General features: G+C 46.1%; 1 protein-coding gene across 2 annotated transcripts in view; it reads right to left on the reverse strand.

Moving 5' to 3' along the window:
• Positions 1–22,799, reverse strand: part of NUP155 (nucleoporin 155) — a 546,729-nt gene that overhangs the window by 294,735 nt on the left and 229,195 nt on the right. For both annotated transcript variants that reach the window (XM_069221247.1, XM_069221245.1), the window contains one exon: positions 8,930–9,121. In XM_069221247.1, the coding sequence (XP_069077348.1) occupies positions 8,930–9,121 (192 nt within the window). The remainder of the gene's footprint in view (positions 1–8,929; positions 9,122–22,799) is intronic.

Raw genomic sequence — 22,799 nt, forward strand, 5'->3', positions numbered from 1 at the left:
CTGAGGCATGGATTCAATTCTTTACAACAGGTAGTCTATTGGTCTTAAAATGTGAAAAGATATCTTTTTGTAATGTAAATAATGTGAGTTTTAAAAATGGTGGTCCAGTTTACACATGCAACACCTACCCAATCTGCATGTGATACACACTCATCCAAGTAATGCTGCTATAAATTTAAGCACTGGCAAAGCCAATAGGTCTAGCCTTTGTGACCAACTGGCTTGGCCAAAGCTTTTTAACGAAAATGCTTTACATCGATGTTGCATAGCATCGACAAAAAAAAAAAACATGAAAACGTGTGAATGATCATGAAAGTGGCATTACGCCATGCAGCCTTGTTATTCAGTAAATCATCTACTGGATAATGCAGGTGACACTTTTCTATTTATGATGATTTCAAAATGCCAGCTGCCGCTTGAAATGTTAAATACATTTTGAGTTACATAAAAAAAAAAAAAAAAAAAAAAAAAGGAGGGGTTGATCCCCCCCCAAAATTTTAAAAATGAACAAGTTACTTGCCTTCGTTAACACTCCTTATGATAGTATGTGTACAGTTGCAGATTCCTCAACTTTGGAATAATCCCCAGTTGTTAGACTGGACCTGGAAACTTTTGAGCATTACTTCTGCACACCAGAAGGAGATGTCATGCAGCTCCGCTGTGGACTGGAACAGACATGCAGGATCTAAATAGGTGTCACTCCTGCATACTAACAGCAGTTGCTTCCTTATCATCAGGTGCGGAGCCCTAAAGCATATTGGTACACAGTGTGCAGATTTCTAGACTTGGGATCTTAATAATGGAAATGAGTCCAATCACACCACAGGGTGGAGGAGGTCGGTAAGGAATCTGCATCTAGAGTGTTAACTAGAAAGAGCGTTACCAAAGGTAAGTAACTTGTTCTTCTGATAGATACTTCTAGCTGCAGATTACTCACTTTCTGAATAGATTCCAAAGCAAAACTCATGGCGAACTTGACTGTCCTTGCAAACATGCATCATGAAAAAGGGGATGACCACATAGCCACCTGGCAAATGTCTAGGACAGGGACGCCGCATGCCAATGCAGTAGTAGCAGCTGGTAGATGGAGCACACAGTCCTTCTGGAAGCTGCTTTTTGCCCAGTGCGTAGCAGATCTTAATGTAGAGCACAATCCAGTGAGAAGTGGTTCTCTTCTGCAATGGCTTTCCATTTATTGCTCCAGAGAACCCCAAAAAGAGCGTACTGTCCACTCCACCTGGTAGTCTTTGGTACAATATATGTAGAAGTTCATCACGCTTTTGGAACCCAAACAATGAAGTCCGTCCTCCTCTTTAGAAGAGGGGGATGAATTGACCAACGTAAAACTGCACCAAAACATTTGGGCAGGAAGCATTCCTCTGTCTGCAGCCTGAAGCTCTATGTACCAAGGTGATGGCAACGAGGAACAGTCTGATGGTAAGGAGCAGTATGAAACAGCTGTGAAGCGGCTCAAATAGGGTGAGAACAGGTAAGTCAGGACAAAATTAGGATCACTTTGGGGCATGACAAAAACAGAAGAGGGAAAAATGTTGCACTCCTTTAAAAAAAAAATCATATCACTTGCCAAGCAAGAGACAGAACAAATAACAGAAAATCAGATAATTTGGCTTGGAAGAGTTAATCTGGAGATTACCACTCTAAGCCACAAATTTGTTCCAACAAAAGAAGTACATATCTTTTGTTGAGGGATACCTCAACCACCGCTGGAAGAGTGTTAAAGTTTTTCAGCTGTCACTGGTCTATCTCAAAGCATAGATGGAAATTGAGAAAGGCCCAGGTTCAGAACTCCTGGATGGGAAGCCTCATCGGAGGGCGTATGCTCAAACCCAGGAGTTCTGGATACCATACTCTCTGTGTCCAATCCGGATCCACTAGGATGACTTGAGCCTGGTCTGGCCTGATCTTCTTGAGAACTCTGAGAAGGAGTGTTATTGGCAGAAAGGCATACATGAGTCTCATGTGTAGGAAGCTGGCTCAGTATATACTATACCAAAGTAAGGTATGGTGCAGACAGAGTCCAGTGCATCCCCAGAGGCTTTAAAGAGCCTAAAGCAGATAATAGTAATGCTCTCTTTTGTGAGACTGTGGACGAGCAGTTAGGCTTATCAGAGGGTAGTGCTAAGCATTTGTTGTACACACAGTCAAGAAATGAGGCACACACTCAATAATTAACTCCAGGCCAATGCTTTATGTATCAAAAATATACCGGGGGTCACAAAGACGTTGCTAGACCGTCGGTTGGGTTCCCCAAAGCCAGTGGGCTGCAGGTGCAGGGGAACTTTTAGGAATCTGGAAATCCTCGCCGGAGGCGGTCGCAGTCAGGGGAGTCCTCTGGATTTAGGCTGCTGGCGTCGTGTTGGTCAGGAGGGGTCAACTCAAGGTGGACTCGAGGTCGGAATCACCTGGGGGGGGGCCTTCTCTGGACCAGTGGGTCACCTCGACACGGGACATGGGCAATGGGTGCAGAGTCAGCAGGACTTGCGGATTTGGGGCAGTTCTGGAGTCCATCTTGGAGGTTTCTTTGTGGACAGGGCATCTGTCCTCAGGAGATCTTGGTCAGATGTGTTGCCTTTTTGTAGCAGGAATCTTGAAGCTCCAGGTAGGCCAGTAGGGTTGGGGCCAAGTCAGTTGTCGTCTGGAGACTTCTCTGCTACTGCGGCTCTTCAGTCCTTATTCCTTCAGGTCTCCAGGAAACTGAAGAGCACGGTTCGGGGTGCCCCTAAAAACTAGATTTAGGGGTGCTACAGGCGTCAGAGGACAGTAGCCAATGGCCAAACCAAGATGGAGGATTCTGCCAGGAGGGGTTCACCTCAGTTCTGGGCACCCAAAGGAGGGTCCCAGCTGTGCTGACCACTCCTCCTGGTGTTTACTAATTTTCCCGCCGGACCTGCCGCCAAAAGGGGGCATGGTCCAAAGGGGGCATCTCCACTAGCTGCAGTGCCCTGGGGCAGTGTAACAAAAGGCAGGAGCCTTGTGAGGCTCACGTTCAAGTGTTACAGTTCCTGCAGGAGGGAGGTGTGAAGCACCTCCACCCAGAGCAGGCTTTGCCCCTGACCCCTGAAAGCAAAAGGCACTCACCCCATGGGGTCCATGGGGTCAGAAACTTGTCTGTTAGTGGCAGGCTGGCACAGACCCGTCAGCCTCACACTAGAAAGCTGGGTGAAATACAGGGGGCATCTCGAAGATGCCCACCGTGTGCATTTTTTACCAAATACAACACTGGCATCAATGTGGGTTTTTTGAGCTGAGAAGTTTAATAGCAAACTTCCCAGTTCTTAGTGGAGCCATCATGGAGCTGTGGAGTTTGTAATGACAAACTCCCAGACCATGTACTCAGTATGGCCATACTGCACTTACAATGTCTAAGAATGGACGTAAACTCTGTAGGGGCATATTGCTCATGCAGCTATGTCCTCACCTGAGGTATAGTGCATCCTGCATTAGTGCTGTAAGGCCTGCCCGAAGAGTGACTTACCTATGCCACAAGCAGTGGTTTGCGGACATGGCACCCGGGGGGGGGGCTTGTCGACTTCTTTTCTCTCCCCACCAACACACACAAGCTGCAATGGCAGTGTGCATGTGTTTGGTGAGGGACCCTTTTAGGGTGGCATAATACATGCTGCAGCCCTTAGAAACCCTCCCTGGCCACAGGGCCCTTGGTACCACTGGGGCTTAGCTGTGTGCCAGCAGTGTAAACAATGGTATAGTTTTAGGGTAAGAACACAGTCAAGTTAACATCACATATCAGGTAAAAAAAAAAGTGGGGGTGTAGGAAGTTGGCTGTGTATATACTATCTCAAAGTAAGAGATAGTATGCACAGAGTCCAAGCGTTCCCCTTAGAGAAAAGATAGTGGCAAAATTAGATAATTCTAATGCTCTATTTTGTGGTAGTGTGGTCGAGCAGTAGGCTTATCAGAGGGTAGTGTTAAGCATTTGTTGTACACACAGAGGCAATAAATAAGGAACACACAGTCAAAGACTTAACTCCAGGCTAATAGGTTTTTATATAGAAAAATATATTTTCTTAATTTATTTTTAGAACCACAAGGTCAAGATTTGAGGTAAATACATAAAATGCAAGGTACTATACACAGGTAAGTTAGGAACCTTGGATTAGAGTAATAACATATACAGTTTTTGTTAAAATGGCAATAAGCTATTTTAAAAGTAGACAGTGCAAAAATCAACAGGGCCTGGGTGAGGTAAATATTGGTTAGATTGTGAGGTAAGTAAGACATTTACAAGTCTCAGTTCCTGGGCATAGGCAGCCCACCTTTGGGGGTTCAAGGCAACCCCAAAGTTACCACAACAGAAGCTCAGGGCCGGTCAGGTGCAGAGGTCAAAGAGGTGCCCAAAACTCATAGGCGCCTATGGAGAACAGGGGTGCTCCGGTGCCAGTCTGCCAGCAGGTAAGTACCTGCGTCCTCAGAGGGCAGACCAGGTGGGTATTATAGAGCACTGAGGGAGGACACAAGTAGGCACACAAAACACACCCTCAGCGGCACAGGGGCGGCCAGGTGCAGCGTACAAAGCTGGCGTCGGGTTTTGTATTGGATTCAATGGAGGGACCCGGAGGTCACTCTAGCGGTGCAGGCAGGGCACAGGGGGGCTTCTCAAGCCAGCCACCACCTGGGCTAGGCAGAGGGTCGCCTGTTGGTCACTCCTACAATGAAGTTCGATTCCTTCTGGTCCTGGGGGCTGCGGGTGCAGTGCTTGGTCCAGGCGTCGGGTCCCTTGTTACAGGCAGACGCTGTCAGCGGGAGCCTCTGGTTTCTCTCTGCAGGCATCACTGTGGGGGTCCAAAGGGGTCGTCTCGGGCTACTCACGGGGTCGCAGTCGCCGGGGACTCCTCCCGGTGGTGTTGGTTCTCTGGATCTCGAGCCGGGGGCGCCTGGTGCAGAGTGTGAAGTCTCACGCTTCCGGTGGGAAGAGTGAGGTCTTTGAAGCTGTAGAAAAGTTGCAAATTTGTTGCTGATTGTTGAGCAGAGCCGCTGCTCACGGGTGTTTCTTGGTCCTGGGATTCAGGGCAGTCCTCTGAGGCTTCAGAGGTCGCTGGTCCCTGTTGGATGTGTCGCTGGTTGCAGGTTTTCGAGTCAGGAGACAGGCCGGTAGGGCTGGGGCCAAAGCAGTTGTTGTCTTTGGTCGTCTCTGGAGGCTTGTAGGTCAGCAGTCTTTCTTTTTAGTTCAGGTTGCAGGAATCTGATTTCCTGGATTCTGAGTCACCCCTAAATACTGAATTTAGGGGTGTGTTTAGGTCTGGGAGGGCAGTAGCCAATGGCTACTGTCCTTGAGGGTGGCTACACCTTCTTTATGCCTCATCCCTGTGGGGAGGGGGGCACATCCTTAATCCTATTGGGGGAATCCTCCAAACTCAAGATGGATGATTTCTCAAGGCAGGGGTCACCTCAGCTCAGGACACCTTAGGGGCTGTCGTGACTGGTAGGTGACTCCTCCTTGTTTTTCTCATTATCTCCTCAAGCCTTGCCGCCAAAAGTGGGGGCAGTGGCCGGAGGAGCGGGCATCTCCACTACCTGGGATGCCCTGGGGCGCTGTAACAAAAGGGGTGTAGCCCTGTTGTAACTACAGTTCCTACAGGGGGAGGTAAGAAGCACCTTCACCCAGCACAGGCTTTGTTCCTGGCCACAGAGTGACAAAGGCACTCTCCCCATGTGGCCAGCAATATGTCTGGTGTGTGGAAGGCTGGCAAAAACTGGTCAACCTACACTGGAAGTCGTGTAGGTATTCAGGGGGCATCTCTAAGATGCCCTCTGGGTGTATGTTACAATAAATTGCACACTGGCATCAGTGTGCATTTATTGTGCTGAGAAGTTTGATACCAAACTTTCCAGATTTCAGTGTAGCCATTATGGGACTGTGGAGTTCGTGTTTGACAAACTCCCACACCATATACTCTTATGGCTACCCTGCACTTACAATGTCTAAGGTTTTGCTTAGACACTGTAGGGGCATAGTGCTCATGCACATATGCCCTCACCCGTAGTATGGTGCACCCTGCCTTAAGCCTGTCAGGTCTGCTAGAGGGGTGACTTACCTATGTCACAGGCAGTGTGAGGTTGGCATGGCACTCTGAGGGGAGTGCCATGTCGACTTAGTCATTTTCTCCCCACCAGCACACACAAGCTGTAAGGCACTGTCCATGTGCTGAGTGAGGGGTCCCCAGGGTGGCATAAGACATGCTGCAGCCCTTACAGACCTTACCTGGCATCAGGGCCCTTGGTACCAGGGGTACCAGTTACAAGGGACTTACCTGAGTGCCATGGTTGTGCCAATTGTGGGGACAATGGTACAGTTTAGGGAAAGAACACCGGTGCTGGGGCCTGGTTAGCAGGGTCCCAGCACACTTTCAAATTATAACTTAGCATCAGCAAAGGCAAAACGTTAGGGGGTAACCATGCCAAGGAGGCATTTCCTTACAATCTATCACCACTGTCAGCTCTGGGTGGGGAAGAGAATGGGGTCGGACCCAATTACAGTCCAGTAACCACCACTACAGACCTTTTGCAGTTTGCTCCGAAATCTGAACATGGTCGAAGAGGTCCCCTTGATGTTGGGCCCACTGAGAATTCAGATCCCACAGCACAGCCCGCAAATGCCTCCTGGTGTGCTCAACCAGTAGGATTCAGGAGACCATCAGACTCAGCTGTCTCAGAGCCAACCTCACTGAAATCCAGAACCAAAGCTAAAAGACTGGGGTCACAGCCTAAATGCCCTGGACTCCTTCCTGCAGGAAAGGCATAAAACTGAACCAAGGTGAGAGTGGCTCCGATATAAGGGAGCGTCCGAGAAGGAGTCAGGTGACAATTTGGCTCGTTGACAGTTAACCCCCTAAATCGCAGGAGGTTCACCATAATCTGGAAATAGTTGATGACTGCCTGGTGTAAACCTGCCTTCAACAGCCAGTCGCCAAAGTAGGGAAAAACTGGTACCCCAGACCTCTCAAGGAGTGCTGCCACTGAACATCTGAGGGGCACTAGTGAGACCAAAGAGGAGTACAGAGAACTGAAAATGCTCCTCTCCCAACACAAAATGCACGTAGTGCTGATAGGCCGGCAGGAAGGATATATAAGATTGACACCATATACTTCCAATGCTACCATTGGGCATCAGTCTGAGTGGTGTGCTGACCTTGGCAGTCAGAACCATGGCCGCTACCGCAAAACTGCAGGGTTCACTGTGGGGGTTGGACAGGTTGGCAGCATGGGCCACTGTGGCCAAAGCTGCAGAAGAAGCAATGGAACTGCTGTAGTTGGCGAGGTGGAGTGGAAAGGCCCAGAAAGCGAGTGGTAGTCCTGCTCTCCCTTAAAACGCTTCAGATCAGTCAACTTTCTCCCCAAACAGTCAAGTCCCAACAAAGTACATGTCCATTAGGGAGGGCTGGACGTCACTGAAGAACCCAGTGAATCGCAGTCTCTGGCCCCCCAATGGTATCAGTGGTGTGCAACCACAATAAAGAACTTGCCAGCATTATAATCATCTTGAATTGCCTGCGAGACAACAGACCAAAGGCCTTCTGGCACACTACGGAGGACTTGTGCCACCAAATCCCAACGAAAGTGTGAATAATGGCCCAACAATAAGTTGTCATTAACAGATCGAAGGGCCAAGCTGGTAGTTAAAGAGGCACATTTGCCTAATGTTTCCACTCGCTCAGACTCCCAGTCAGGGAGTAGTAGGAGATGTGTTGGGATTAGAATGGCTCATAAAAGCTTGCATCACTAGGCTTTTGGGTGAGAAAGGCTGTGAAAGAAAAGCTGTGTTGCAAGGGGCAGAATAAGGATACCTGGCAGCTTGTCTATTAACTAGGGGACCAGAGTATGTTTTGGTCCAAACCACCCAACAATGTATCGGTTAGTGCCTCATTAGGAGGGGAGAAGAGGCTTAGAAGATGTTTGCACTAGTTGACAAACTTCTACTAAGACATTGGTTTTAAGCTCCAATGTTGGAAGTTGGAGGTCAAGAACTTCATCCGCCCTAACGCATTATCATGGTGCAGGAAGCTGACTCCTCGGTGGGCAGTTCAGGAGGAGAAAAGGGAACAGTCTCCGGGGCAGGACTATGGCCACTAGCCCCCTGTAAGTTGTTGTACCAATTGTTCCCTTCATTGAGCTGAAGGAACTCAACACCTGGGTCATAATCATTCACTTCTGGTGCGGGTTATGGCAGTGGAGTAAGAACATGAGCCGGAGGCAAGTTAACTGTGGATTGTCCACCTGGCATCAAGGGTGAACCTTCTAGCAGTATCCCAAGTGGATGGTATCTCTATTCCTTGAGGCCTGAAGGTGCACTGGAGGGAGTCGAGAGGGATTTAAAAAGCAGGCCTATGTGTAACTCTTCAATCTGTCATGACAAGGTAACTGGGAGGTGGGAACAATGGAAATGGGGGTGGGGGATTAATTAAAAACTAAAAAGAAAAACAATTGAGGTTGGGAAGAAAAGGGAGCAACACGAAGGACACAGTGTGTGGTAGGGGTGGAACCAATAGGTAAATCAGAACATGAGAGTGGGTTGGGGGGGCAGGCAGAAATGGGAGAAGTATTTGAGGAGGTAAGCAAAACAACAGGGAGAGAGCTCAAACATATATGCACTCTCCTAAAATGCTTAAAGAAAAACAAAGTAGTAGTTCTCTGAGTAGCAGAATGATACAAGTTATCCAAACAAAAGAATGGTAAAGGGTCTATGCTCCATGGGAGGGATGAAAACAAAGAGAAGAGGGAAAGCCATTGAATAAGAAGCAAATAAGAGCGACAATAAAGCTAACCGAGGATAAAGAACGGGTGGACACTAAGTCTTGGAATGGTTCACAAGAGGCTTTTAGTTACAGACTTCTTAAAGCTGAAGATAACTAATCAAATAATTAGTTGTGACATGCATTTATAATTTTGGTACCTTGGAACAAACTGCATCATCCGTGCTGTACAGAAGTGGGCAGACGTCCTGCAAATGAGAGCTTATGCCATCCACAGTGGCATTATCCTTGATGTAGCAGTTGATGAGGGAAGCAATAAGTGCCCCGGTTAGCTCCTTGTCTCTGATCACCAGGTCTTTGAAACTTGTGACCTTCAACTGATCTTGAAATTCCTGTAAAGGAGAAAAATACCATATGCTTACATCTTATGCATTGTGTAAGACATGAATTGACAAACAAAATCATAAAGTTACACCTTGCAAGGGTGAGGGATTATGAACTTCACAAACCACTCCTAGAAAGGTTTTTTGAGTACCTAATTAACTTCGGCACAGAGGCGAGTTTCACTTGAGCTAATGGAGAAAAGCGCAATTAAATAAATAGGAGACCAAACGGATTGGTGGAATTGCACTTCCCCAAATCCTGCACCACATTTGAGATGGTTCACAGTCCGCTCCAACAGAGGGAATGGTTTTACTCCTTTACAAAAACCCGACCATTTCAAGGGAGAACAAGGCGCCAACTGTTGGTGACCACCTGCTAACACATACATTTGTACATGTTTCTACATTTTCCATGACATCCCTGCCACAGAACACCCAGACCGGTCCCTGAAGTATGATAAATCCACGTTAAACATTGCACCCTTACAGCAAAATATTATATCAATCAATTTACAAGTGTAAATTTACTTTTTGAATGTCAAGCATTTACGCATTTAATCATCTCTTGACCTTTAAACCGCAGCTTGCTGCTGCTCAAGCTAAGGCCCATTCCTTGACCCACGGATTCAAATTATTAAAACAAAAATTGAGATGCCCGTCATATAATCATCTGCTTTCTGTTATGGCAGCACAGCTAATGCCCACTGTTACTTATGGGGCCGAAATAATGCTGGGTAAGGAAGCAGCTTTCTATAACCAAGTTCAAACAAAGGTTTACAAATCAGTATTTCAGATCCCCGGCTGAGGTATGCTTAGAATTTGGTCTGAAAAATTATGAACATCAGAGTAAATGTGCCTATATTAAATTTTGTTGGAGAAGGCGAGCAGCAAAGACTGGTACCATCAACAACCTATGCAGGATTGAAATTGAAGAGCAACTGCATTGTAACGATAAAGGCACATGGGGTCATCACTTAAACACCTCCACTAAGGAACAAGGCTTGCAAGAAGCATGGGACAAGAGTCTGGGTAAAGTGGAGTTTTACCCGAAGGCAAATGGTGCCACTAGGTTGCTGTCTTCAACCACTGACAAACACACGCTCTCAAGAAGACATCATGCCTGGACCAAATTAACATCATACAAATCTCTACGGGCTCAGGATTATCTAGCAATACCCTTCACCCAGTCATTGAAACATCAATTTATGTTTTTTCGATTTATTATGATGGAAACCAAAGACATGGTCCCTTCATAGAGACAGCAAGCACAGTGACATTCTTGTCGACTTTGTGGGTACAAACAAGAGTCACTTGTACATGTTTTTTGTGTGTGCCCGGCATTGTCAGAATACAGGAGAATGTTCTTGAAAAACATTCTTAGGTCACTGAACATACGCTAAGCAGGCCGGCTGTTATTAGTTGGTTAAGTGGAATTTCAATCCCATTTTCTTGTCGGGGACTAAATTCATGGAGAAAATAGCTGAGTCGGTAGTGTGTGTCTGGCATTGTCGATATAGGTCCATGCTGACAAGTACCTAAATGATAAATCTTAGTATATTGGGTGGACGGAGAAAACAGCGCCATTTTTTTTGTTTACTTGAAGGAATACTGTGCACAATGGGGAGAGTCTTAGGCCATTTAGATTGTCCAATCAGTTTAAATTGTGGGTCATCTGTCTTTATGAATTCGACTGTGTTTTTATTTTAATAACTAGGATGCACTGTCACGTTTTCATGGACGCAAGTGAGCGCCTGAACTTAAGACCAACAAAGAAATGATTAAATCAGTTGAGTAGGTTTATTCACTCCTGTAAGCATTTTCAGCCTAATATTTTAAGAAATGATTAGTATTAGAACAACCAATTTTCTATGTGTATTTAAATTTTAACTCAAGAGCATGTTTTAGTGTTATAATGTACGAATATGTGATTAGCGTTGGCATCAATGAACTTTGCTAGTAAATTATTTACAGGCTTTACTTTACGGACTAGATTTAAATGATAAAAAGTGCAAACATTTACCCTAAAACAGAGTTTTATGAGTTAGTTAGCCTATTCAATTATATCACAAATGAAAATCACATTTTTAAGTTAATCTCTAGAACTACATACAAAATACAAAGGCAGAGATTTCTATAAAATGTTTTCATTTCTGCCTTGTTGATCTTATTGTCAAAGGACAGGCATGTTTATGTTTTTTATTATCAAAGTGCATAGTTAACTAAAACCATTACACTGGCAAGAATATATAAAAAAGAGCAATAACATTTTATGCCTGCAAAAAAAGTTTATAAAAAAGTGAATTTCTTGGCGCTGAATGTTTATGAAAGTACAAAGTGACTGTGTGTTTAAAAGGATGTATGAGGTGATTTTCATAGACATGGCTATACAGTACAGATAGTTTCAAAGTATTTGTGCATGTTTCAAGGACTTTTCTTTGCGGGTCCTATTGTTGGTACTTGCTGAGCAGGTCTACAGTGTTGTTGGTCATTATTTTTATTTACAACCACGAGCCGGGTCTGTCAGACTCCGTGGTTTGCCTCTATTTGTATAAGTTTAGTGAGCTGAAACAGACCTGTACTTCTTGCCAGTACTATATGGGGCCTCTACTTCATCCATGTTGCTTTTTGTTCTAGCTTCGAAAATTCCAAGGAATTTTACCAGGCTGATTTTAAGCTGTGAGTTTACGGGCTGAGTTCTGCAATAATGGCTTGCCTGCATGTTCGAAGTGCTAACTGACTGAAGGCTCCCCGCAATATTTTTCTGCTGCCTGAGAACATGGCCGGGCAGAGGCAAAGGATGTGCATTCATGTTTCTTTCTCTGCACCACTGAGTCTGCAGTTTATCTGTGCTGGTTTTAGCCAAGGAAGAAATTCATCTAAGGTTAGCTGGAAGCCTAAACGAAGGTGCATTAATTAGGTTTGAGGTGATGTGGAAATCCCAGTTTGAAATATGCTTGTGGCTTTAAGGAAACATAAGAGTTAATGCTTTGCCAGGCATGGCTGAGCTTGGCCTGGTTCACTTTATTTTCTTGCATACAGAAAAGTCAAGCAGATCTGTTGAGAATCTTAAAATTCAGCAGATGAGGTCCTTTTGCTCCACAATTCAGAGGCTAGCAGCAATTGCAGGGTGACGGTGCGACTGCATCTAAAGACGGACTTTAATTTTAGCGGATTAATTTCGAGCCAAACGCATGCTGCTATTGCACTGCCCTCTGCCATGCTAAATCTGTGGCACATTTCTTAAAGGGAACACTTTGCGGCAATTGTTTTGTCAGGGCTAGCTCAAGGCGTAGTTGAGCCTGAGTTGTATAGTTAGGAAGCCTTTGTACTGACCAATAATATTTAGCGATTAGTAGGTACAGCAGCCTTTCAAACCTTTATTCCCACCAGTATTTTGCACCCATACGAGACCCCATTACCTTGTGCAGTGGTCCCAGGGTTAGACCTTGTAAAGAATTCAAAAGGGTGTTAAAACTGAACGTTAGGGAGGCAGCTTTGGATTTCACTGAATCAATTTGTGCATTAAAGGCGCCTGTTGGGTTGAATAATATTCCAAGGTATGTACATTTTGATTCTGACACTTATCAACCGTGCTCCAGGGGTTTTATTTTTCTTGCTGAATTTCACCACTTTTGTTTTTTATATAATTCATTTCTAGTTTATGCTGTAGGAAGCTGGCTCTGTATATACTATACCAAAGTAAGGTATAGTGTGCACAAAGTCCAGTGGATCCCCAGAGGCTTTACAGAAGCTAAAATATATAATGTTAATGCTCTGTTGTGTGGTAGTGTGGTGGAGCAGTTAGGTTTATCAGAGGGTAGTGTTAAGCATTTGTTGTACATGCACAGTCAAGAAATAAGGCACACCCTCAATGACTACCTTCAGGCCAATGTTCTATGTATCAAAAATATACTTTATTACTTTATTTTTAGAACCAAAAGGATCTTTGTTGCAGGTACGCACAGTTTCAAGAATGTATCACTTTCAAGTATCAAATGCCCTTTGTTTGGAATTCACAGAAACAACAGTTTTCAGGTAAGTAATACTTTTCAATTTCAAAAATAGACATTGCATTTTCTCACAGAAAGCAATGCAGTCCTAGGGGAGGAAAAGTGATAACACAATCTGCAGTACTGGCTTACGATCCCAGTCTTCGAGGGTTAAGGTGTCCAAAGGTCAAAGTTTATGGCTACACCAATGGTGCACCACCAGCAACATGGGGCCGGCCGGATGCAAAGGTCAAAGTTGGTGTCGGGGACCGAATGGAATCCTATTGAGACTGGGGGCACTTAGACGGCTTGTACCCGCAACTTCATGGCACAGACCTGGGGGGGGGTTTAGATCAGCACCTGGTTCCACAGATCAGCATCAAACACTCACCCTCAGAGGCACTGGGGTGGGCAGGTGCAAACACAGCTCTGGACAGCCAATGCTTTTCAATAGAGGAACCCTAGGGGTCACAAAGATGCTGCAGGCTTGGTACAGGGAGTCAGCTGAAGAAGACCAACAGCTGGACAGTTAAGTAGAGAGCCCACAGGACGTTGCTGGACCATCGGTTGGGCTCCCCAAGGCCAGGGGGCTGCAGGAGCAGGGGTCCCTTTAGACGTTGGGAAATCTTCACCGGAGCCGGTCGCAGTCAGGGAGGTCCTCTGAATTTAGGCTGCAGGCATCGTCGTGTTGGTCAGGAGAGGTCAAATCCAGGGCGGACTCGAAGTTGGAATGGCCTGGGGACCTTCTATGGACCGGTGGATGACCTGGACGCGGGCCTTGGGTGTGTGGTGCAGAGTAGAAAATCCGGGAGGGTCTGGAGTCCTTCTAAGAGGGTTCTTTGTTTGAAAGGGTTGCTGTACGCCAGAGATCTTGGTCCTTGGTTAGGCAGACAGTCCTCTGGTGGTTTGTAGAGGTCGCTGGCCTGGCAGGATGAGTCACCTTTTTGTAGCAGGAGTCTTGAAGCTGCAGACAGATGGGTAGGGCTGGGGCCAAGTCAGTTGTCGTCTGAAGTCTTCTCTGCTGGTGCAGCTCTTCAGTCCTCCTTCTTTCTGGTCACCAGAAATCTAAAGAACAGGGTTCAGGGGTGCCCCTAGAATACTAGATTTAGGGACGTTACAGAGGTCAGTAGCCAATGACTACTTACCCTGAGGGTGACTACACCCTTCCTGTGCCCACTCCTCTTTGGGGAGGGGGGGCACATTCCTAACCCTATTGACTAACATCCTCCAAAACAAGATGGAGGATTCTGCCAGGATGGATTCACCTCAGCGCTGGGCGGTCCCAGCTGGGATGGACACTCCTCCTGGTGTTTACCAATTCTCCTGCCAGATCTGCCGCCAAAAGTGGGGCTTGGTTCGGGGAATGGGCATCTCTACTGTCTGGAGTACCCAGTGGCAGCAGAACAAACGGCAGGAGCCTTTGAGGCTAACCACCCAGTGTTGCTATTCCTGCAAGGGGGCGGGAGGGAGGTGTGAAGCATCTCCACCCAGATCAGGCTTTGTCCCTGAAACACAAGAGCACAAAGGCTCCCCACCCATGGGTGCAGAAACGTGTCTGTTAGTGGCAGGCTGGCACAGACCAGTCAGCCTCACACTTAAGGTTTGGGTGAAATACAGGGGGCATCTCTAAGATGACCTCTGTGTGCATTTTTCAATAAATCCAATACTGTCATCAGTGTGGGTTTTCTGAGCTGTGAAGTTTGACACTAAACTTACCAGTCTTCAGTGAAGCCATCACGGAGCTGTGTAGTTTGTACTGACAAACTCTAAGGTCATGTACACAATATGGCCATACTGCACTTACAATGTCTAAGAATGGACTTTAACACTGTAGGGGCATATTGCTCATGCAGCTATGCCCGGTGGTATAGTGCACCCTGCCTTCGGGCTGTAAGGCCTGCTAGAAGGGTGACTTACCCAGGCAATGTTTTGTGGGAATGGCACCCAGAGAGGGATACCATGTCGACTTTATCTTTTTCTCCTCACCAACCCACAGAATCTGCAATGGCAGTGTGCATGGGCGTGATGAGGGGTCCCTTAGGGTGGCATAATACATGCTGCAGCCCTTAGAGATCCTCCCTGGCCACAGGGTCCTTGGTACCACAGGTACCTTTAACAAGGGATTTAGCTGTGTGCCAGGGGTGTGTCAATGGTGGACGCAATGGTACAGTTTAGGCAAAGAACACAGGTGCTGGTGCCTGGTTAGCAGGATCCCAGCACACACTCAGTCAAGTTAGCATCAGATATCAGGTGACAAGTGGACTGGGGGTTTAACCATGACAAAGGGGGGCACTTTTCCCCTCATATGACACTTGATGAAACTTGATAGTGCAACTAGAAGCCTTTGCAAACCTGCGGAGGTCATGCTCATCAGGAGCAGATCATCTGCGTAAAGCACATGCTTGAGACGAAGGCCCCTGAGATTTGGTGGGTGGGCACTTATGTAATCAAATTCTATAGATAGGCTTAATAGGTAGATGTTAAAAAGTAAGGGGGGGCAAGCACACACATTTTGTTTCAATACAGCAAGAGTTCTGAGCAATTCCATACATTTATACGCTGCCAGTTTTTTGTTATAGAAGTTGAATAGCTCAAAAGATTTTCAAAAGTATCCCAAGGGAGGTGAGTCTTTCCCAAAATAATTTTTGGGGGACCCCAGCGAATGCTGCCTGAATTCCAATGAAACATGAACGTAAAGTTGATTTTGAGCCAAAGGCCTTCTCAATACAGAGTCACGGTGGCAAGGTTTGACAGAGTTCCTTGGTCGGAGCGAAATCCTGCTTGATTGCAAGGAATGAATGCCAAATTAACCATCCATTCTTGCAGGTCTTGTAGCACTAAGGTTAGGTAGTGCCTGGCCGCAACTTCAAGCAGGGCTATGAGGTGGTAATTTGCTGGGTCACCTATGTTACTCCCTTTAAAGATTGGGTGGATTATTGATCCATGCCCGGAGTCCTGAACTGCTTGATGGAGGTTCACAGCACTAGAGAGTAGGCAAAGTTTTTTTGCCGATGCTAGATTAATTTTGTACAGGGCACGGTGGAGGTCATTCGCACCTGGGGTGCCATCAGAATAGCTCATTGGTATTATTGTTTCTAATTATTTTGAGTTCATTTCAACTTGCTACCTATTTGTCTGCTTCATCTCAAACACACCCAGCTCTTTTTGCGTAGACATGTCTCCTTCTAGGTACTGCCTTACTAGAAGGTTCTGAGTCTGAGGGCTGCTGCAGCCTTGTTGGATCCATTCCACCATGCTTACAAAGGTCTCTTCTTGCCTTGTCGGGCGGATCTGAGTTAGGGGGCTGCTGCAGCTTGTTGGGTCCCTTCCATTGTGGTAGCAGAGGGACCTTCTTGCCTTGCTGAGTAATGTTTTTGTAGGTGTTGCGTCCATCCTTCCTCACATATTTGCTTCATTTAGAGCAGAGTTGTCATTGCTTAACCTGTGGATTATGTTCCAGATGGCCGTAGAGTCTCTCGAATTACAGGGTTGCCCTCTTATACTCTTCACGCAGTTCCCTTACTTTGACTTTTTGTTCCTTCATTAGGAGGTTACATTTCAACAGGCGGTATTCCCAGTTTAGAGACTTATTTGGTAAAATGAGATTTTTCACCAATCATGCTGAGTTTTCCTGGTTGGTAGTTAGTGTAATGTGGGAGGTTTTCTTTTTGCTGTGCCTCATCAGAACTCTGCAATACTGCTTCCAGTCGCCGACAGCGGTTGAACGTCAGAAGGGGTATTCTCCTGACAGATTCATACACTCTAATAAGAGTGTGTCTTGCTGTTGTGCTTGCCAGCGCAGCCGCTTAAGATTTTCTGATGTTAGGTCTGAAGTGAAAATGTTGGCTGAAGCGTAGAGAGCAGGTTCGGAGTTGACTGATGTTTTCTGTTGACTATGGTCACTTTCCTAACATTCTTCAATGCTTAAGTGCGCAATATATTTGAAGAGGGCTAATCGAGATGCCCTATAGTCTATCACAGTGAATGACCTTTTAGAGGAGTGCGTCCGGGCCGGCGGTGTGACCCTTGTAAATCTCCTATTAAGCCCTGAAGCTGTTAGGTTTGTGGCAAGCAGTGAACCCAGCTGGTCGCTACATCTAAGTGGTGGCGCTGCTTGTGGTGGAATTTTCAATGTGTTGTCTTGTGCCAGGAGAGTTTCACTGTTGGCGAGAGAAGGGAAGAGGTTCGCATTAAAATCCCCAGAAGCTATTGTGAACTGTGCATCATGAGCTGATTTCAGGCTCAGGAGTGTAGAATCCAATCTCAGACCAGCAGCCAGTCTTAAATTCCGTTGCTGGTTGATATAAAAGTTTAGTAATATTAAAAGATGTTTTTCTTTGCACGCTCAGCCCTCTATTTTTACTGTCAGTTTGCTGTGCAGAGGATTAGTTTGACTTAGATTTTCAGTTGCAGCAAGATGTATATTGAAAGGCCCACCTTTGAGCGACACCTTTTGCTCTGCCTTGTGGCAATCTTTGATATCTCCATGTGACCCACTTAGAGGCACCAAGTGTTCAGTCCAAGTCTCTTGCAGCAAAATCACTTGAAACAGCCTTAGATATTCAACCACTACAGGGTTTGTGATCTTGTTCTCGATTCCAGATATGTTCCATGAACATATTGAGAGTAGTGGTATCTGCATTTCGGTGATCTTAGAGGCCTGCTTATTGTTATACCGAGTTATTTTCCCCATTCATGCTTCCCTCCTGCCTTACAGGGCCACGGGGAGCCAAAACAAATCAGTTTTTGTTGGTGCACTTACTTGCTACAGCACCTCTGGGATCTCCAAGCTCGATCTTGAAGAACCAATAGGACTTTCTTTTTAAAATGGAAAAGGGAGGTTGCTTCCTGCTATTCCATGGATTGTAGGTCGTTATATTCCGCAGTGCAGAGCTCCCCCGGGTTGGTTTTCACATGACTGTGATGGGTCGTTGTGATGTTATCTCTGAGTATGCTACCTCTGGAGAGCTTGCTAGAGGGGTTGGAAAGCAATTATCATTGTAGAATGAGACCCTAATACCCCATCTCTAGAAAATGTATTTTTCTTCAAGCACCTTTTGGCCTGGGATGGGGGAAGCCATGGTGATCAGAGTAGATTCTGTCCTTTGAAATTCCCTTGGTTTTACAAATGCTACCTAGGCCATGTCTAGTGATTTGAGGTTTTCCAGGGACCTAATGTTCTTGAAAAGTTTCATCCGATTACAATGGTTTAGTGTGTTGTGTGAGCCTAGAGAGGCAGATTGGGGCACCAGAAGGACTTTGTTACCTATTAGAGTTGGCTGGGGTACTTCGGTGTAGTTCGTCATCATACTGGGTACTTGCCCAATGTCGGCCAGTACGGATGTGTTGTTACGGGCGCTCTGCACTCCTTTGCACTACCGTGTTCATGTTCCATTGGGTGCAGGTTGCTTGCCTGAGGGGGCTTTCTTATGCCTGCTAAGGTAATTGACCAACTTGTTCGGTACTTAGCTGTGGTCGTTTGGAGTAATTTTTGCATCTGGTGCACCAAACGCCTCTGCACTCCTGACTTCATGTCCCGATGGATGCAGATGTACTTAATCTGGAAGTGCGCTTACCTGTGACAAGCTTGCTTGAGCCCCGATGGGGCTTGCTATAGGCTGTCCACCCGCCAGGGAAATGGTTTGAGTGACAGAGTGAGTGACTTCCTTATCAAGCGTGGAAGCACCTTATCAAGGTGGTCAGTTATTCAAAAAGGTGGCCAGGAGGTAGACACTGTGTGAATCTGTTGCACTTTGTTTTAAGACTGAGGACTGGAATGTGCAATGGTTGTTACTCTGTATTTTAGGTTCAGCACTTAAGTTCTTGTGTGTTGTATTGTGCCCTTGCGCTCCTTATGTGTGCCGCTAATAGCTCCTCAGTTCCTTTTCACCTGCCTCTGTTGTCCTCTATTAGCCCTCCTCCATATGTGCTTCCATCTATGGCTCTTTGCAACTTCTTCAGGCTCTCAATGCCCTTGGACAAAGGCAAAGGAGAAAAGAGCCTATCGAGGACAAGAGAGTGGCAGCGAGTGCAGGTGCCAGAACGGTTGCCCTATATCTGATGCGGGGCCCCACTTGCGGGCCTCACTTGTGAGTTCTGTTGGGATCTGGAAGAGATCTGAGAGATGGGCTCTAGGCAAGGGCCCGGGTGGTTAAGAGCAGACTGCGGGTGTGGTCGGGCTGGCGAGGGCACCTTTGTTCTCCTTTACCTAGGTTAGCCCGGAGATACCAAACGGGCTCTGTGATGTACTCTTGGCTTCAGGTTAGGTGCCTGTCGGATGACTTTGAGGATGCCTAAGGCCTGTAGGCCAGTGGGCCGCGGCCTAGGGCCCTTTCTGCTCATTTGCCACCACTGCTTGATTGCTGCTGTGCACAGCTGATCACTCGGCCTACTTGAACGAGCAACTCAACCTGTTGGCTGGTTGGAAACTGGCTTCAGCAGGGACTGTGCGCATAGAGTGGCCCGCCTTCGCTGTTTCCGACAGGGGGCCGTTTGGGGCCTGTTCAGCATTTTTAGCAGCAGCGGTGCTTCAGCACTGCAGCTCGGCACTCAGACTCAGGTCTGCTCTCTGGCATCGATCATGTGGTTAGCAAATAGCTACCTTCAAACCAGTAATTTCCTAAAACTTTGACAGCGAATTTCCCTGTCTCCAATCTCAAAATTCAAAATCAGCATAATCCTCTTGAAAAAGATATATTTTAAGTACGCCTGAAAAAGGGTGTGTATTTCTTTTAAGGAAAGAAGTGAGGAATTCTACACTTCTGTAACACTAACGGAGAAGACAGAGTCATCCTGCATTTTTCTACTACCTTTAGGGACAAGTATGCATGATTAATTGCTCAATGTGAAGTTTGAACATAACCTTGTTATTACTTTTAAGAATCTCTATACATGCATACCACTTTTTCAATCAGCATAGAAAAACAAAACAAAAAGGAGATCAGTGGAGTGCGTGCATCAATCCCAGTTGCTTACAATTACTCACGATTCCTGACGATTTTTCGCAGACCTCTCCCAGGGGTTTTGGAAACCCGGGCATTGGCCGATTAATAAGGCCTGTTGACCGCTGTGGGAGTGACCTTTATACCAAATCATTGGAGCCTCATACAAGTGGCGCTCCCTGGCTAGTCTTAGCCCCCGGTATGCTCAATACATTGAGCCTCCGAACACTGGAGTTAAGTGATCTTTGACTCTCCCATCACCACAAGTCGACAGACTGATACAGATACCCAGACTCCGGGACTACCTTTCCTGGAGATCACAGATGTTACCTGATTTAATCCCCCACTGGAATTTAGGTGCTTCCAATGCAATTTTCCCTGTCCTGATGATGACCCCATCCTGACTTACCAGAATACGGGGTCGAAACGTCGACACATGTCCAAAGAGTGGATGAGACAAAAATAAATGTTGTGACACTCCAGGGCCTCCTGGATTTTAGGAGCCACTGGAAGTCGATAATTTGCATACCACCACACTCTGCACTACTTGTATATATCACCATCACTCACTTGCACCTCAGCACTTTCACTGTTTTTTTAGGAGCACCTACCCAAACAAATGTAAATTACATGTTATGACAGGATTTATACTATTAATCGTCTGATCCAACATGATATAAAATATATGTGGATAATAAATCTCGCTTGTTTTACATTTATAGTACATAGAGATTGTTTCAAATTCTTTTTAAGTTGATTACATGCCGTGAAAGTCTAGGTCACTTTCCCCTTGCACTGACCTTAAAGACTATTACAATTACTCAAAAGCATTCTAGGCCAACGTTTTTTGTACAATGCCACTTTTCATGCATACCATAGTACTTATCAGGATGATATTGTACAGTCATCCATTTTGAAATCTCTTGAAGGGCTTGCTCTTGTACACCTCTTCATCATCATCAGCATCAATGCCTCCTTCACCGAAGGTACCTTCCCAGACAACCTCAAAATAAAAGATTCTTTGCCTGCTGAAAAAGCAAGCATGAGTCTAGATGGCGTCATCAACTACCATCCGTTGTATGGGTGTTCTTGATACTAATAAAAAGTACTAAAGAATAATAGAAGGCGGTAGAGCTTCTGTTCCTCTCAAGTATCTTCATAGTACTCCAACTCCAACTCTGTACACTAGGAGAAATGTAGGATTAACTCCTGCGGTCCAAAGGTAGCACCAGATTGAGCATCACCTGAACTGCCTCTTTCTTGACTTATGTTCTCATCTTGGCTATAAAAGAGCTAGCCCAGAATCTATGGAGGTGACAGAGCTGTAATATTCAGAAGTGAAACCTGCAACCTAATTACATGGAGCTGGAGTGAAGGGTGATCTTGCAGAACCCATGACACTGTTTAAAACTAGTCCTGTACTCGAGGAGTCACTGACGAGATGTTAGCCAGCAAGTAAATCTTCACTGTATCCTTCAAATGTGTCTCTCTTGATGAGATAATTAACGATTATCACAGAGAATATCTGAATGACAATTCATCACCAAGGTGGTTGGCAAGCATTTGGACACTGACTGGAGGGTGTTAGCTACTGTGTAGCTACTGGAAAGGACACTAGTGAGGTAGCTGACAAGGCAGCCGTGAACAATGCTGCAGTCAAGGAGGAGGATGATCACTTATCCTTCGTCCTCAAAGAGCCTGCCATTGACTGTATTTGAGGAGGCATCCCCTTTTCTGAGACTGCAAAGTAGTCACAGTGGTGTTTACAGCTGCAGAGCACAGAAATGTGGACCCAGAGATCTGCTTATGTGCTGCTTTTAATGAGAGGGAATTAGATCGACCATAGTTTTACTGGATATTTTGATGCAGCATTGGAGCTTTGCAGGGTGTTTGAACCACTGCCGGCAAAGACACCACTGGAAGGCCCCCATTAGTCAGCATGCATGGGTAACCAACAGAATGGAGAAGGCTAATAGCCTAAGCAGGACTGGAATGATCGCTCCACTCTGGAACATCGGAATCATAGCCTGAATATATTGAACCCTCTGAGGAGGAGGGAAGGCTTAACTTGATGTGGTGTCCAGTTCTGCCCCTATGAATAGCATGTGGTGAGAGGGTCCTTGGTAAGATCTAGGCTTGTTGATCAAAAAGCCTAGGTTGAACAACTAGATTATCACCTCAAAGTGGTGAGACATAATTTCCAGAGAGCTAGATTTAATGAACCAGTTGTTCAATGAAGGAAATACTGGGATTCCTACCCATCTGAGAGGGGCCACAACCACTGCCATCACCTTTGTGAAGGCTGGAAGATCTGAAGTGAGACCATATGGAAGCAGAGTGAACTGGCAGTGCTCAGACTTCCTTTGCCCCACACTCGATATTTTCTGTAGAAAGGGTTTGCCTGTTGTTGGGTGGCGTGCTGCTGAAGCCCCATAATTGTGTACAGTACATAGACTGGGACTGAAGGCCCAGGGATCTGGCCTTTTTCCACTGTCTTCAAATCTTTCTAATGCAGAATCTGTTTTAGCACCAAAGAGACAACATCCAGCTAAGTATGGAAACGGATGCTCCCATGGCTCTTGCCACTGAGTCAGTGGTATCTAGATGAGATCTGGGGGGTTGGGAGTTAAGTTCAACCCTGGCCCCTGTCGTCACAGGGCCTCTGAGGCCCAGTTCGGGATTGGAAGTCACCGCTATACTCCCGATGCCCACTACTCACAGGCACCGCAGCTAAACTCCAGCGGCCCCCGCTCACCA

Source organism: Pleurodeles waltl, chromosome 1_1 (genome assembly GCF_031143425.1).
Source record: "Pleurodeles waltl isolate 20211129_DDA chromosome 1_1, aPleWal1.hap1.20221129, whole genome shotgun sequence".
Lineage (NCBI taxonomy): Eukaryota > Metazoa > Chordata > Amphibia > Caudata > Salamandridae > Pleurodeles > Pleurodeles waltl.